At 40.6% G+C, this 16,606-nt stretch overlaps 3 protein-coding genes across 3 annotated transcripts; 2 read left to right on the forward strand and 1 right to left on the reverse strand.

Annotated features, from left to right (window-relative positions):
- The first annotated feature begins 1,000 nt into the window (after window positions 1-1,000).
- Window positions 1,001-7,206, forward strand: LOC139215377 (major histocompatibility complex class I-related gene protein-like). Its single transcript, XM_070846327.1, has 6 exons — window positions 1,001-1,095; window positions 3,939-4,205; window positions 4,842-5,120; window positions 5,267-5,566; window positions 5,928-6,038; window positions 6,490-7,206. Exons 1-6 carry the CDS (start codon window positions 1,047-1,049, stop codon window positions 6,552-6,554), a joined length of 1,071 nt encoding a protein of 356 aa, XP_070702428.1. The 5' UTR covers window positions 1,001-1,046; the 3' UTR covers window positions 6,555-7,206.
- Window positions 7,207-10,860: 3,654 nt separating this feature from the next.
- Window positions 10,861-16,553, forward strand: LOC139216077 (major histocompatibility complex class I-related gene protein-like). Its single transcript, XM_070847133.1, has 5 exons — window positions 10,861-10,940; window positions 13,652-13,918; window positions 14,556-14,834; window positions 14,911-15,213; window positions 15,523-16,553. Exons 1-5 carry the CDS (start codon window positions 10,892-10,894, stop codon window positions 15,705-15,707), a joined length of 1,083 nt encoding a protein of 360 aa, XP_070703234.1. The 5' UTR covers window positions 10,861-10,891; the 3' UTR covers window positions 15,708-16,553.
- On the reverse strand, window positions 12,247-13,605 carry LOC139215716 (major histocompatibility complex class I-related gene protein-like). The gene is made up of 3 exons (XM_070846761.1): window positions 13,602-13,605; window positions 12,793-13,071; window positions 12,247-12,446 (listed from the first exon to the last, which is right to left on the reverse strand). Exons 1-3 carry the CDS (start codon window positions 13,603-13,605, stop codon window positions 12,247-12,249), a joined length of 483 nt encoding a protein of 160 aa, XP_070702862.1.
- Window positions 16,554-16,606: the final 53 nt, after the last annotated feature.

The following is a 16,606-nucleotide window of genomic DNA, read 5'->3' on the forward strand; positions in this document are numbered from 1 at the left end:
GCTTTGCTGTATGATGACAATAAATCTGTTTCTCACCTGTCCTGCTGCAGTCTGACTATGTAGCAGTGCTCCCTCTTGTCTCCCTCTAGTCTCTCTCTTGTCTCTCTAGTCTCTCTCTTGTCTCTCTCTTGTCTCCCTCGTCTCTCTCTTGTCTCCCTCTAGTCTCTCTCTCTTGTCTCTCTCTTGTCTCTCTAGTCTCTCTCTCTTGTCTCCCTCTAGTCTCTCTCTAGTCTCTCTCTCTAGTCTCTCTCTTGTCTCCCTCGTCTCTCTCTTGTCTCTCTAGTTTCTCTCTCTAGTCTCTCTCTAGTCTCTCTCTCTTGTCTCTCTAGTCTCTCTCTCTTGTCTCTCTAGTCTCTCTCTAGTCTCTCTCTCTTGTCTCTCTAGTCTCTCTTCTCTCTCCCTCTTGTCTCCCTCTAGTCTCTCTCTTGTCTCCCTCTTGTCTCCCTCTAGTCTCTCCCTTGTCTCTCTCTAGTCTCTCTCTCTTGTCTCCCTCTAGTCTCTCTCTTGTCTCCCTCTTGTCTCCCTCTAGTCTCTCTCTTGTCTCTCTCTAGTCTCTCTCTCTTGTCTCTCTCTAGTCTTTCTCTCTTGTCTCTCTCTAGTTTCTCTCTTGTCTCTCTCTAGTCTCTCTCTCTAGTCTCTCTCTAGTCTCCCTCTTGTCTCCCTCTTGTCTCTCTCTAGTCTCTCTCTCTTGTCTCTCTCTAGTCTCCCTCTTGTCTCCCTCTTGTCTCTCTCTAGTCTCTCTCTCTTGTCTCTCTCTAGTCTCTCTCTTGTGCTCACTGCTCTGTGTGTCTGTAAAATCAGAGGCTTTGATTCTTGTGAACGAGTCGCTCTCGTGACTCATCCAGTGACTCCGCTCCCTGGCCAATCAGTGGCCTGCAGTCTGGTGACGTCACGTTGTCAGAACTATATAGCTCGCTTGGAGCCCCTGCAGGACAGGTAGTAACACAGTGCCTGGTACCAGGAACTATCACCTGGTGGAAACACAACAAAAGAGCGGCTCTCAGAAGCGGATCGTTCGTGACCGACGCATCACTACTAGAAACAAGATGAAGAAGGCTTTTGTGCTGCTGGTCCTGTGTCACTTTGCATCAACAGGTAAGATGTTACAACCTGTAAAAGTCGTTTAGTTTGGCCTCAATCCTGCGCCACACTCTCACAGGAGTTATAGTTTCACTTTCACTTTTTAGTCACACTGATCTCACAATAATGCCACTGACATTATTATTATTATTATTCTTATTATTAAAAGTCGATGCATGACAAAACTATGCACATATGTGCTTTAGTTTAATTGACTTTAATTAAACTCGTGATCGTGGTGCAGAAAACTTTTGTGGTTAAAGAAACCAACCTTGGCTGTTGCTTTTTTGATCAAACGCCCAATGCTGTCTTTTTAAAATGGCACCACCTATTTGTATTTGGGTGTAGCATAATCAAATGTCAGAACTGTATTACAGTAATTCCAACATATTGATCAAGGCTTCCTCAACAATAATTACATCAATATGCAATTACAAAATGAGCAGATCTCAAATAAGAGGTGTACGCTATCATTTCCTGTCTATTAGAAATGATTGTGGACTGGCCATCCTCATCACCAGCTACAACCAAACCAAAATACTAGTTATGGGAATGGATCCATATTCTTTTTCAGCCCGTAGTCATTTAAATACTTTACTGTACGTATACATTCCCCACTATACAATTATAATATACATGGACAGAAATCCAAGAATAAGCATTTTTCATCATATTCATATTGTCACATTTATGTATGTATTTTATAGGAGGACTAAAAGAGCTTGCACACTGTTCAAGGTAGAGACATACAACAAATTACATTTACTGCATTTATCCAGAACCACACTGTGTTCAACCACACTGCCAGAACTTTTTCTTATCTTCACCTGTCCTGTTAAAACAGGTTTGTTCTTGTGATGAGGATTTGATGAATCGATACTGACAGACATAGTGCACTGAAAAGACATAATGTGGAGATCTTGAGGAATAATTGACTAAATTCCACACTGCATTGGGAGGAAAGGAAATGCTGTAACATAAAAGGTAAAGAAAAAGAACATTATTATTAGATTGTTTCTCTTTTGTCACAAAAAGAAATGCATTCATTAGTTTTTTAATTGTTAAATAAAAATAATGTACAATATGAACGGTCAGTATCAGGGTGTCAATGAAACAGACAGAAAAAGCAAAATGAACAGATACCATGCTCCCCCAGCCAAATGATAACAGAGATAAGATGTGCTGGTAATCCTGGAGTCAGAAAGTGTCTCATGACAACACTGCTGGTTGTCAGGGACTGGAACATTTTTCAGCGTTCAATCTTGTTTCATAAATAAAATCTGTTTGTATTTTTTCATTCCTTGTCCAGTTTTTATCAGATGACTTCTGTCCCTAATAGTGCAGAAAAAATAGTAATTTAGCAAGTCTTTCTCCTTTCCAACAAAACACACGTCCTTCACTATTGTAATCAAAGAGAAAGAGAGCCACAGTTGTTCTGCACTGTAGATTAATGGCCAATGTACTGCCTGAGAGTTAGGGTTAGGGTCAGTTTCACATTTGAATGTGGACCCATTAGGCACAGCAAGGCTTGTTGCTACTTTAACTAGATATCATAAAAAGAAACTCCTTGTCTGCTATAAGAGTTGATAAGAGAATTAAGTATGTTTCATTACATTAAAGCTTTTAGAAGTATTTAACTGTGCCTATAAAACAAAACATCCTCACATGTGAATTATTATTTATTATAACAAACAGACCCACAGAGATTTGATGACCTGACCCCCTTGTAATTGAGTCTACACTGTGGGTTGTGGTATTGATATTTACTTTTGCAGATGATTTTGCAGTGAGTCGTGGTTGACTGAAAACACCACTGACTTGTCTTATCTCGTCCAAGTCTTGTGCTTCCTGATGGACACGTGTCATAAATCACATGAGCACTAGAGGCTCCTGTCAGACAAACAAGGCTCATTTTCACATCACTTTAGGTGTTTGAACAGACGACTGATCATGTCCTGTTTCTGTTGAGTGTAGCCTAGTTATCAGATAATGATTAGTGATGAGTTTTCTGCTTTTACTGCTGTTGAAGTTCAACAATACTCAATGATCACTAGTCAATAATGGAGAAGATAAGATGTTCCTTTATTAGTCCAACGACAGGGACATTTATTTATATGTTGCATGTAAAACATGAATTATGAAGTAAGAAGAAACCATAGCTGTTAAATAAATGTAGTGGAGTAAAAAATACAATATTTGATGCAGAAATGTGGTGGAGTAGAAGTGGCATAGAAGATATTACTTCAATACAAGTACAAGTACTTTGAGTTCAGTGCTCATGTAATGTATTTTGTCACATTCAACCACTGCATCTATGCATCAGTAAATGTGAGCAAGTGAACACTGATGAGCTTCAGTGGTGGAGGAGGTGGTGAGATCATTTACTGAAAGTAAAAGCTGCATTAGAAAGAATACTGCATCACCAGTAAAAAGTAAAAGTCCTGCATTAAAACAGCAGTCTGTTTGGAAAATATAGATAAACTTTCAAAAGTAAAGGTCCTCAAAGTAAAGAAGAATCAATCATATTCTATAAACTGATGAAATGACATATGTGGTGTCTCCAGCTGTCACATTAGTGGAGAGCAGTAGTTCAGTGGACTTAGACTGAGACGGTCTTTATTGATCCCCCATAGGGGGAAATTCACATGTTACAGCAGCAACAAGTAATAGAAACAAGAAATAAAGAAAACAACAGTAGAAAATAAGCAATAGTAAATAAATATGTTGAAATGATAAATGAATATTTACACTATGGACATAAATGTACATGTATGAGACAGGAATATGAAATGAATGGAATGATAACGTGACGACCCATCACACACACAATGATGTAAAAAAACTTTTTTGTCCCACAGTGAAACACTCCGTGAAGTATTTCCTCACCGAATCCTCTGGAGTCCCAGACTTCCCAGAGTTTGTGGGTGTTGTGCTGGTTGATGAAGTCCAGGTGGGCTACTGTGACAGCAACATCAGGAGAGTAGAATTCAAACAGGACTGGGTGAAGAAAATAGTAGTTGACGATGCACATCTCATGGAGTGGCACACTCAAGAGTGTTTAAACAGTCACTACTTCTTCAAAGACCTCACAGCGAGCTTAAAGCAGCGCTTAAACAAAACTGGAGGTACGGTATATAACATGTAACATATCACTTTATGTGTGCACACACTCACAGTGCCTGTACATATGTGTTTTAATCATGTACATCTTGATCTGGACATGTAATCATTCACACACCTGACTGATGCACACGGCCACAATATAAATAATATCATTTGGATCTGTGAGCTCAAATCATGTCATTGGTGCCTTTAATTCATGTGTTACTGCTACTATGATATCATTTTAGTGAACCACAGTTATTCCATTGGTCGTATCTTCTCTAAAGCTTTAACTTGTTATTTTCTTGAGCTTTTAATTTCTTTTACATGCAATTTAATGTTGTTGTGCCTTCTGTCTGAAAGGTGCTACACAAATAAATGTGCCTTGCCTTTATCCTTAATGGAGCCTCCTTTCAGAGTCTTCCTCTGTTTTCTCAGTTTACAGTAGTACAAGGGTTAAGATAGTAGTAGAGTGTCAATTATATACAAAGATAACCAGCAATGGGAAGAGGGTCGATGTTCTGTTTTTGTTGTTTCTTGTAATCATTCGTACAATAAAATCAAACTTGTGAAGTTATGTAAAGCGTGTGGTGTGATATCAGCCACTAATAACTGACTCTCACTCTGACATAGTGCAGTCTCTGTCTCTCCCTCCTCAGATATCAGCATTGTCCAGCAGATGGGCGGCTGCGAATGGGACGATGAAACCGGAGAGGTTGTCGGTTTCAATCAGTATAGTTATGATGGAGAAGACTTCATAGCTCTGGACCTGAAGACAATGACTTGGATTGCTCCAAAACCAGAGGCCGTCCTCACCAAACACAAGTGGGACAGTGAAAGGGCTCGATTGAACTCCACTAAAATCTACCTCACTGAGCACTTTCCTGAGTGGCTGAAGAAAATTTTGGACCATGGGAAGAGCTTTCTGCTGAGAACAGGTAGAGTAACAATACAATGAATATGAACCACATGTAGAGATACACTGTATGTAATTCATTGTTTCTCACTTTGTGTACATGTCTCTCTCTCTCTCTCTCTCTCTCTCTCTCTCTCTCTCTCTCTCTCTCTCTCTCTCTCCCTCCAGACCGTCCCAAAGTGTCTCTCCTCCAGAAGTCTCCCTCCTCTCCAGTCACCTGCCACGCTACAGGTTTCTACCCTAACGCAGCCATGATGTTCTGGAGGAAAGATGGAGAGGAGCATCATGAGGGCGTGACCCTCGGAGAGATCCTCCCCAACAACGATGGATCCTTCCAGACGAGCGTCGACCTGAAAGCACCAGGAGCATCTGAAGACTGGGGGAGCTACGAATGTGTGTTTCAGCTCTCTGGTTTGAAGGACAACATCATCACCAAACTGGACAAAGCAGTGATCAGGACCAACGAAGGTAAGACTGAGAGTAAAGGGTGCTGATTGGGACTGTTGGGACCAATTTAGATGAATTCATCTTCCAAAAACTAATAGTGATTATTAATTACACCAGCTCAGAATAATATAGAACAAAGCCAATAATGAAACCTGCAAAACCTGCTTTTATTCCATTGAAGTGTTTAAGTTACATGTTTTATTTGTTTATGATGTATTCATTCATTCATTTAAGGGTCAGTGTCTTTCAAGTCCAACACACTGGGGGTTTAATATGTCTTTAGAGACACACATGTCTGTGTGAATAGATCATTGGATGGATGTACTTCTGTTCTAACCTGCTTCATCTGTGCTGGTCCTCATTTTTTGTTCCTGTTCAACAGAGAAGCCCACTGACATGACCACCCCCATTTCTGCTGCTGTGGCTGTTCTCGCTCTCCTCCTCATCGCTGCCACTGGATTCATCATTTACAAAAGGATGCAAGCTGAGAGAGGTAGGCAAAGATTAGCTCATTAATTGACCTTAATTTAGTCTTTAAGTCAATTCTGACACATCCGTTTCTCCACTCCACAACTTGAAGCGCTGTAAGAGCCTGAGAGTCATGATAATATGACAACACCATGATGAGGTGGGAGAGATGTGCTAAGAAAAGAAGCAAAGGTTGAAACAGAAGGGTAAATAATGTATTTATTTAGAAATGCACTTTTCAGTTTGACAGAGTAGAAGAGACAATCACTGTTAACAAAAGATATTCTGGCTCTTACAACTGTTCTACTGAAATCATGTGTCTTGTTTTGCAGCTAAATGCCTGCAAATAAAAACCTACTTTTATTTCATTTCAGCTGATCTGACTCACACTTTATGATGCAAATTAAAAAAGAGTTTTAAACTCAAGACTGTAGTCTATATTTACTGTCTGTAAAAGTTTGTTTCTGACCTTACAGCTCCTGACAGCAGCACTGAGCTCTCTGAAGATGAACCCAGACATCTGATGGATGAACACACTTAGTGACTCACTTCATGAGGGAAAAATAAAAAATACTTCATACTGGTAAAAACACTTTAGTAGGAATAATATACATGTGCTTGATATGTATATGTTAAAATTCAGTACAAATATAGAGCTGATGTTTTAGATCATTTTATAAAAGACTGTTTTGTGATCAGATGTTTTCATGAACCTTTATTTTAAGATTCATTTACATTGATGCAATAATGTGTTTCCTATTCATGTTTCAAAGCACAGTAAATGAAATGTTAATGAAATGTTTTGATAATAACAATGAATATATAATGTTCACATGAAGGTGCCCATGAAGCCAGTTGGGCCAGCTAGCGTTCTTTATCCTGAGTAGATGTAGTGTAGATAATATAAGGCTTCGGGGTCAGAGGGCTCGGTAGATCTATGACGGTGCAGCCTGATACCAACTGCAGGGCCTGATGGGTCAAAGCATCATTTGGCATCGATTCTGGGTTTGTATTGGAATATATATATATACATATATCTCTTTTTCTATTTTTCTATTTCTATTTATGTCTTGTGGTCTGTTATATAGGAGAGGTCAGACGAAATCTCATTGTACTTTGCTGTATGATGACAATAAGTCTGATTCTGACTCTGATGTACTGTTATGCTTCTCAATAAAGTCCCAACGTTCAAAGGTTTGTCTCTTTTTGCAAGTCCACATACTCATCAGTGACGGTAGTTGGAGTAACATGAATATTACCTGAGATCGATATCAGCGTCTGAGCAAAGTTAGCTGCCAGATAAGGTCAGCTGCACACAGATTCTTGTTGGTCTGTTATCTCAGTACAGGAGAGTTTAACAACCTACTTACTATTTGCAAAAACAATTTTTTTTGTTTTTCTTTAATTGATAGGTCAGTTAAGATGAATTTTGAGTCTTTTTCTGATGAGATGTGTTGTATTGAAGATCTTAAGTTGCTGGTGTTTTCTTAAGCTACAGTGTGTTCAGCCCTCTGGATATCATACAAATGGATCCAAGTGGACTCTGACCTGATGTATGAATCCTCACAAGAGAGGCATTTGTTTTTTAATGTGAAAATACAGATGAATTAATCAGCATCACATTTTGCTGTTGCCATTTGTTTGGGTCTGCTCGGGTCAACGGCATCTTAGCTTGGGTCTAATAATCCCAGAAGGGATCATGCAAAGTAAACCCATCATAAAGGTGAGTAGACTTTTCAGCAACAACACCAGACTAATACTATCAAACGCCTTCAGCATTTCACAGCAAGTGTCCACACCTCTATCACTCTGGCTCTGAGCAGCACAAAGGACACGTTTAGAAAGAAAGTGAAACAAATAATGAAGCAGAAAACTGAGACTCTGAGAACAACATACATGATGAAACGTGCAGATTCCCAGTAGTCAGCAGGGCTGGAGGTTACCACACATGAACTTTACTAGCAACACACAACAATACTAGAACTCTCTTACAGTATACTGTACAGAACTCATGTCTGTAGAGTGATTAGAGTACTAGAGTACTGTTTACTGTTTATTCCTGAATCTAAAGAGTTTAAACTTTATCAGTCAAACTTTGGTGGAAGTCTGATGATAAAGCTAACGTCAGGTTGTGAAAACAAAGAACACTACAATTGGACACCACCTGTGATTGGAAAACACTATGACTGATAAGTTGGACCGTTTGAGTTAGAATAGTTTTTTAAAAAACTCTGACTTCCATATGAAGGAACTAGAAGTGCTAAAATGTTTTAGGACTCATTCCTGCAGCACTCTACACACTGCTGGTGGAGCTACCACACAATGACAAATGTCTGCTGCCTATCCACTTGATGTGAGCACACACACTTTATCTGTTCTCCCACACTGACGTCCTGATGCCAGTTTATCCAACTGACAGCTGCTGGGAGTGATGCCTCACACAGTCTGTGTGTCCTTCCTTATGTAACCACTAGACGGCAACATAACCCTGAAAGGTCTCCACAGTGAGAGAAGTTACCAGAGACTCAAGCTGATTCTGCATTTTCACACCTCCAGCATTTCAGAGTGACTTCTGCAAATGTTGTACACTGTCAGTGACGTCGTGATGATGTTTTATGAGAAGGAGGTCAAGCAGAGACATGACCACAAAACACATTTATTTCATTTTAATTAAGGACAAATGTTGCATCTATCAAAGGAATATCTTGTTCACATCTTTACCACCACAACTCCCTCTGGAGTCTCTAGAAAATCTGGATCAGCTTTATTCACCACGTATGTGTAGGGAGGAGGAACTTCGCTGCGGTTTTTCCGGAGCTTTCATGGACTTGTGCAGAAACAGGCAAACAGGAAAACATGGACAACAAAGCTGAATAAAGTAAATATGAGCAAAAACACTAACAGGGTTATCACACAGAGACTGTCTGTGACCCTGTATGACAGATTCAAGTGTCCACCTGCGTGGGTAGAAAGTGTTCTTGGTTGTTTTGGCGTGCCGGGCCACAGGGGAGAAGTTGGAACAGGTTGTGATGGGTCTGCACCAATGTTTCCTGCTCGTTTCCTGACTCTGGACCTGTGTAAGTCCTGGATGGAGGGCAGGTCTGCAGTCCTGACAGTCTGTTGTCCAGTTTTTATCAGATGACTTCTGTCCCTAATAGTGCAGAAAAAATAGTAATTTAGCAAGTCTTTCTCCTTTCCAACAAAACACACATCCTTCACTATTGTAATCAAAGAGAAAGAGAGCCACAGTCGTTCTGCACTGTAGATTAATGGCCAATGTACTGCCTGAGAGTTATTAGGCACAGCAAGGCTTGTTGCTACTTTGCTAAAGAAGCAAAGGTTGAAACAGAAGGGTAAATAATGTATTTATTTAGAAATGTACTTTTCAGTTTGACACAGTAGAAGAGACAATCACTGTTAACAAAAGATATTCTGGCTCTTACAACTGTTCTACTGAAATCATGTGTCTTGTTTTGCAGCTAAATGCCTGCAAATAAAAACAGTGCAGCACCTTCATTAACAGCAGCTTCCCTTGCTTGTCTTTCCTCCTCTAACTGAACTGATGGTGAACAGTACACACACTTGTCTGTGCAGGTTGTTTCTGGAGTCTGCCTGATATGAAACTTTAATTTAGCAAAGTCTGCACTCTGCCCTCCAACTATCAGTTATATTAAAATGTGTCCAGATTAAAAATACAACGTTTTCTGTCGCTCATGTTTCTCACCTGTCCTGCTGCAGTCTGACTGTAGCAGTGCTCTCTCTAGTCTCTCTCTAGTCTCCCTCTAGTCTCTCTCTAGTCTCTCTCTCTAGTCTCTCTCTAGTCTCTCTCTCTAGTCTCTCTCTAGTCTCTCTCTAGTCTCTCTCTTGTCTCTCTCTAGTCTCTCTCTCTAGTCTCTCTCTCTAGTCTCTCTCTAGTCTCTCTCTCTCTTGTCTCTCTCTAGTCTCTCTCTAGTCTCTCTCTCTAGTCTCTCTCTTGTCTCCCTCTTGTCTCTATCTTGTCTCTCTCTAGTCTCTCTCGTCTCTCTAGTCTCTCTCTCTTGTCTCCCTCTAGTCTCTCTCTAGTCTCTCTCTCTTGTCTCTCTCTAGTCTCTCTCTCTTGTCTCTCTCTAGTCTCTCTCTCTTGTCTCTCTTCTCTAGTCTCCCTCTAGTCTCTCTCTTCTCTCTCCCTCTTGTCTCTCTCTTCTCTCTCCCTCTTGTCTCCCTCTTGTCTCTCTCTAGTCTCTCTCTCTTGTCTCTCTCTAGTCTCTCTCTCTTGTCTCTCTTCTCTAGTCTCTCTCTAGTCTCTCTCTCTAGTCTCTCTCTCTTGTCTCTCTCTAGTCTCTCTCTCTTGTCTCTCTTCTCTAGTCTCTCTCTAGTCTCTCCCTCTAGTCTCTCTCTTCTCTCTCCCTCTTGTCTCTCTCTTCTCTCTCCCTCTTGTCTCCCTCTTGTCTCTCTCTAGTCTCTCTCTCTTGTCTCTCTCTTCTCTCTCCCTCTTGTCTCCCTCTTGTCTCTCTCTAGTCTCCCTCTTGTCTCTCTCTAGTCTCTCCCTCTTGTCTCTCTCTAGTTTCTCTCTTGTCTCTCTCTAGTCTCTCTCTCTTGTCTCTCTCTAGTCTCTCTCTCTTGTGCTCACTGCTCTGTGTGTCTGTAAAATCAGAGGCTTTGATTCTTGTGAACGAGTCGCTCTCGTGACTCATCCAGTGACGTCACTCCCTGGCCAATCAGTGGCCTGCAGTCTGGTGACGTCACGTTGTCAGAACTATATAGCTCGCTTGGAGCCCCTGCAGGACAGGTACTGACACAGTAGCTGGTATCAGGTACTATCACCTGGTGGAAACACAACAAAAGAGCGGCTCTAAGAAGCGGATCGTTCGTGACCGACGCATCACTACTAGAAACAAGATGAAGAAGGCTTTTGTGCTGCTGGTCCTGAGTCACTTTGCATCAACAGGTAAGATGTTACAACCTGTAAAAGTCGTTTTGTTTGGCCTCAATCCTGCGCCACACTCTCACAGGAGTTATAGTTTCACTTTCACTTTTTAGTCACACTGATCTCACAATAATGCCACTGACATTATTATTATTATTATTCTTATTATTAAAAGTCGATGCATGACAAAACTATGCACATATGTGCTTTAGTTTAATTGACTTTAATTAAACTCGTGATCGTGGTGCAGAAAACTTTTGTGGTTAAAGAAACCAACCTTGGCTGTTGCTTTTTTGATCAAACGCCCAATGCTGTCTTTTTAAAATGGCACCACCTATTTGTATTTGGGTGTAGCATAATCAAATGTCAGAACTGTATTACAGTAATTCCAACATATTGATTAAGGCTTCCTCAACAATAATTACATCAATATGCAATTACAAAATGAGCAAATCTCAAATAAGAGGTGTACGCTATCATTTCCTGTCTATTAGAAATGATTGTGGACTGGCCATCCTCATCACCAGCTACAACCAAACCAAAATACTAGTTATGGGAATGGATCCATATTCTTTTTCAGCCCGTAGTCATTTAAATACTTTACTGTACGTATACATTCCCCACTATACAATTATAATATACATGGACAGAAATCCAAGAATAAGCATTTTTCATCAAATTCATATTGTCACATTTATGTATGTATTTTATAGGAGGACTAAAAGAGCTTGCACACTGTTCAAGGTAGAGACATACAACAAATTACATTTACTGCATTTATCCAGAACCACACTGTGTTCAACCACACTGCCAGAACATTTTCTTATCTTCACCTGTTCATTTTTTCCGCCTGTTAAAACCTGTTCCACCTGTTTGTTCTTGTGATGAGGATTTGATGAATCTATAGTGACAGACACAGTGCACTGAAAAGACATAATTTCTTAGAAATGTGGAGATCTTGAGGAATAATTGACTAAATTCCACACTGCATTGGGAGGAAAGGAAATGCTGTAACATAAAAGGTAAAGAAAAAGAACATTATTATTAGATTGTTTCTCTTTTGTCACAAAAAGAAATGCATTCACTAGTTATTTAATTATTAAATAAAAATAATGTGCAATATGAACGGTCAGTATCAGGGTGTCAATGAAACAGACAGAAAAAGCAAAATGAACAGATACCATGCTCCCCCAGCCAAATGATAACAGAGATAAGATGTGCTGGTAATCCTGGAGTCAGAAACTTCAATGGAATAAAACCAGGTTTTGCAGGTTTCATTACTGCCAAAATCTAAAATACTCAACAAACCACAGACATACAGTCCCAATCAGCACCCTTTACTCTCAGTCTTGCCTTCGTTGGTCCTGATCACTGCTTTGTCCAGTTTGGTGACGATGTCGTCCTTCACACCAGAGAGCCGAAACACACAGTCGTACCTGCTCCAGTCTTCAGGTGTGACTGAAAGTTTGAGGTCGATGCTCGCCTGTAAGGATCCATCGTTGTTGGGGAGGAAAAAAAAATCTAATTCTGAAATAGATAAAAAGACCCAATTAAAGACGTGTGAAACGAGCTGAAAGATATCACATTGTTACGCACAGTGACTCACCTCCTTTGCAAGCATGTAGAAAAAAATCTAAATAATATAAATGATCCTCCATTTGTCACAACACAAAATTGTAATCCCTTTCTTTGTCCAGAAACATGTCAATGCAACATGACCATGAGAGAAGCTCCCTATTTATATATAATGTAATAGCACCCAAAAATGTCTCATCTAATTGAGGAGGGAAGAAAGTAACGTCAGACTGGAGTGATATCACACTGGAAGTTCAGCCTGAAGAGGCTGTATGAACATCGGGTCACGTGTTGCTACCTGTTCTCAGCAGAGAGCTCTTGAGAAAGCCCAAATACTTCTTCAGCCACTGAGGAAAAATCTGAGTGAGGTATATCTCATGGTGTTTTAGTTCAGCTTTCTCAGCATCCCATCTGTGTTTGGTGATGACAGCCTGTGGGTTCGGGGCGATCCACGTCAACGTGTTCAGGTCAAATGCTATGAAGTCTTCTCCACCGTAACCAAACTGCATAAAAGCGTTAACGTCTCCAGTCTCATCATCCCACTCACAGCCATTCGTCCTCTGTATGATGTGGATGGCTGAGAGACAGAAACAGAGACTGTAATTAACAATGATGTACAGATGAGGTCTCCAGTGGAAAGTCTTGTGGTGTATTTATGATTCAAGAGCATTTAATCAGTGCACATTTTATTTCAAAGAGTGTTAAAACTTTTTTTTAATGATTTTGTTGTCTTTCATTCTGTACACACCAAACTGTATAAACTTTAGACACAAAGTCACACTAGTGTGTGTCGCCCCACAACTTAAGGTTTATGATAACCTTTGTTATATTCCTGCACAAAAAGGATGTGTTGTCAAAATATATAATTGAAAACACTATATACAAAAAATGAATCCCAGCACAGCAGTGTTTGCTCCCAGTGTGGCTAAAAAGTAAAAGTCCTGCATTAAAACAGCAGTCTGTTTGGAAAATATAGATAAACTTTCAAAAGTAAAGGTCCTCAAAGTAAAGAAGAATCAATCATATTCTATAAACTGATGAAATGACATATGTAGTGTCTCCAGCTGTCACATTAGTGGAGAGCAGTAGTTCAGTGGACGTGATGACCCATCACACGCACAATGATGTAAAAAAAACCAAACTTTTTTGTCCCACAGTGAAACACTCCATGAAGTATGCCGTCACTGGATCCTCTGGAGTCCCGGACTTCCCAGAGTTTGTGGCTGTTGCGCTGGTTGATGAAGTCCAGGTGGGCTACTGCGACAGCAACAGCAGGACAGCAGAATTCAAACAGGACTGGGTGAAGAAAATAGTAGTTGACGATCCACGTTTCATTGAGTGGCACTCTCGTGAGTGTTTAAACAGTCACTACTTCTTCAAACACTTCAGAGAGAGCTTAAAGCAGCGCTTAAACAAAACTGGAGGTACGGTATATAACATGTAACATATCACTTTATGTGTGCACACACTCACAGTGCCTGTACATATGTGTTTTATTCATGTACATCTTGATCTGGACATGTAATCATTCACACACCTGACTCATGCACACGGCCACAATAAAATCATTTGGATCTGTGAGCTCAAATCATGTCATTGGTGCCTTTAATTCATGTGTTACTGCTACTATGATATCATTTTAGTGAACCACAGTTATTCCATTGGTCGTATCTTCTCTTAAGCTTTAACTTGTTATTTTCTTGAGCTTTTATTATCTTTTACATGCAATTTAATGTTGTTGTGCCTTCTGTCTGAAAGGTGCTACACAAATAAATGTGCCTTGCCTTTATCCTTAATGGAGCCTCCTTTCAGAGTCTTCCTCTGTTTTCTCAGTTTACAGTAGTACAAGGGTTAAGATAGTAGTAGAGTGTCAATTATATACAAAGATAACCAGCAATGGGAAGAGGGTCGATGTTCTGTTTTTGTTGTTTCTTGTATAGTTTAATCATTGGTACAATAAAATCAAACTTGTGAAGTTATGTAAAGCGTGTGGTGTGATATCAGCCACTAATAACTGACTCTCACTCTGACGTAGTGCAGTCTCTGTCTCTCCCTCCTCAGATATCAGCATTGTCCAGCAGATGGGCGGCTGCGAATGGGACGATGAAACCGGAGAGGTTGTCACTTTCAATCAGTATAGTTATGATGGAGAAGACTTCATAGCTCTGGACCTGAAGACAATGACTTGGATTGCTCCAAAACCAGAGGCCGTCCTCACCAAACACAAGTGGGACAGAGACAGGGCTCGATTGAACTTCAATAAAATCGACCTCACTGAGCACTTTCCTGAGTGGCTGAAGAAGGGTTTGGACTATGGGAAGAGCTTTCTGCTGAAAACAGGTAGAGTAACAATACAATGAATATGAACCACATGTAGAGATACACTGTATGTAATTCATTGTCTCTCTCCCCACAGACCTTCCCGAAGTGTCTCTCCTCCAGAAGTCTCCCTCCTCTCCAGTCACCTGCCACGCTACAGGTTTCTACCCTAACGCAGCCATGATGTTCTGGAGGAAAGGTGGAGAGGAGCATCATGAGGGCGTGACCCTCGGAGAGATCCTCCCCAACAACGATGGATCCTTCCAGACGAGTGCTGACCTCAAACTTTCATCAGTCACACCTGAAGACTGGAGCAGGTACGACTGTGTGTTTCGGCTCTCTGGTGTGAAGGACGACATCGTCACCAAACTGGACAAAGCAGTGATCAGGACCAACTGGGGTAAGACAGGAATCTGGACTTCACAGTGACTGTGTATTAAACAGAGATAACGTCTGTGCAGTTAACACTGAGATCTTCTTTATAGGCCTATACTGTTAGTCCTGTGTTAGCGATATGAAGCGTTTACATCAGCACAGGGGTAACAAATGCAAGTATTAAAGGAAACCAAAACTGCTTCTGTGCTCACTTAAATACATTTTGTTCCACACCTGCTTTTTCACATCATTATCTCCATGTAGTTGAACTATAAGTGGCTCCAATATCAGGTCCATGCAGTATTATAGTGTTCATGTTTTGTTTTGCCTCCAGTTTCTCCCTCTGAGCTTTCTGCTGGTCCTGTCATCGGAGTTGTTGTAGGACTACTGCTCCTCCTGGCACTCTGCATCGCAGGACTCTTCAACTGGAAAAGGAACAACCATGGCAACGGAGAAAGATGCTTCTGCTCGTCACGAAGCCATTTTCATTCCACTGTCTCAGCACAGATGTCAGACTAGGAGATCCATCCATCCATTCTCTATACCGCTTATCCGTAAGGGTCGCAGGGGAGCCAATCCCAGCTGACTTCGGGTGAAAGGCGGGGTGCACCCTGGACTGGTCGCCAGCCAATCACAGGGCCAACACATAGAGACAGACAAACACTCACTCTCACATCTACGGGCAATTTAGAGTCACCAATTAACCTAATGTGCATGTCTTTGGATTGTGGGAGGAAGCCGGAGTACCCGGAGAGAACCCACGCTAGCATGGGGAGACCAGGATACAGTACTGGCATTTAGCTGATGTATCTTCCAAAGGTTCCTCTCTTACCTTTTTAAATAAAGGCAGAAACCAGTTCAATTAACGGGATGTTTCTATTTAACACAAAGAAGTGTTTTCTTTGTTGATCTTAAATGGTTTATTACTCTAATCTCTCACATGTATTTCAGCATTCAGAACTATGAGCTATGTATGTAACTATGTATACAACATCAGTATTATGTCAGTTTATATGTCGTTATGCCGTTTTTCTTGCCGAGCTTCAGACTCTTCCTCTTCTCAAACTTCTGTCATGGATGCAGCTCTTAACTGATCACAGTGAGTTCTTCATCCTGTCAGCTAAAATGTTTTCATTTTTGCTTCGTGCCTGGTTGTGCAGGAGACAGACGGACTTAGAACTGTAGGAATGAGAAAGCAGCTCAGTGAGAAACAGGTTTTAGTTTCCCATATCTACAGCTGTCAGTGACGTTTTCCTGCACACAGTTCAACATTTTTAACTTAAGGTCTAAGTTTAAATGATTCTTTAAAATTGCAGTTGTATGCAGTTAATGTACATTAACAGTTTAATTGATTTTGCACAAAAAATAAATATTTTATGGATACCTCCAACTTATTTTGTCAGTTTTTAGCTGAATTT

The sequence above is a fragment of the Pempheris klunzingeri genome, chromosome 16 (genome assembly GCF_042242105.1).
Source record: "Pempheris klunzingeri isolate RE-2024b chromosome 16, fPemKlu1.hap1, whole genome shotgun sequence".
In the NCBI taxonomy this organism is placed as follows: domain Eukaryota; kingdom Metazoa; phylum Chordata; class Actinopteri; order Acropomatiformes; family Pempheridae; genus Pempheris; species Pempheris klunzingeri.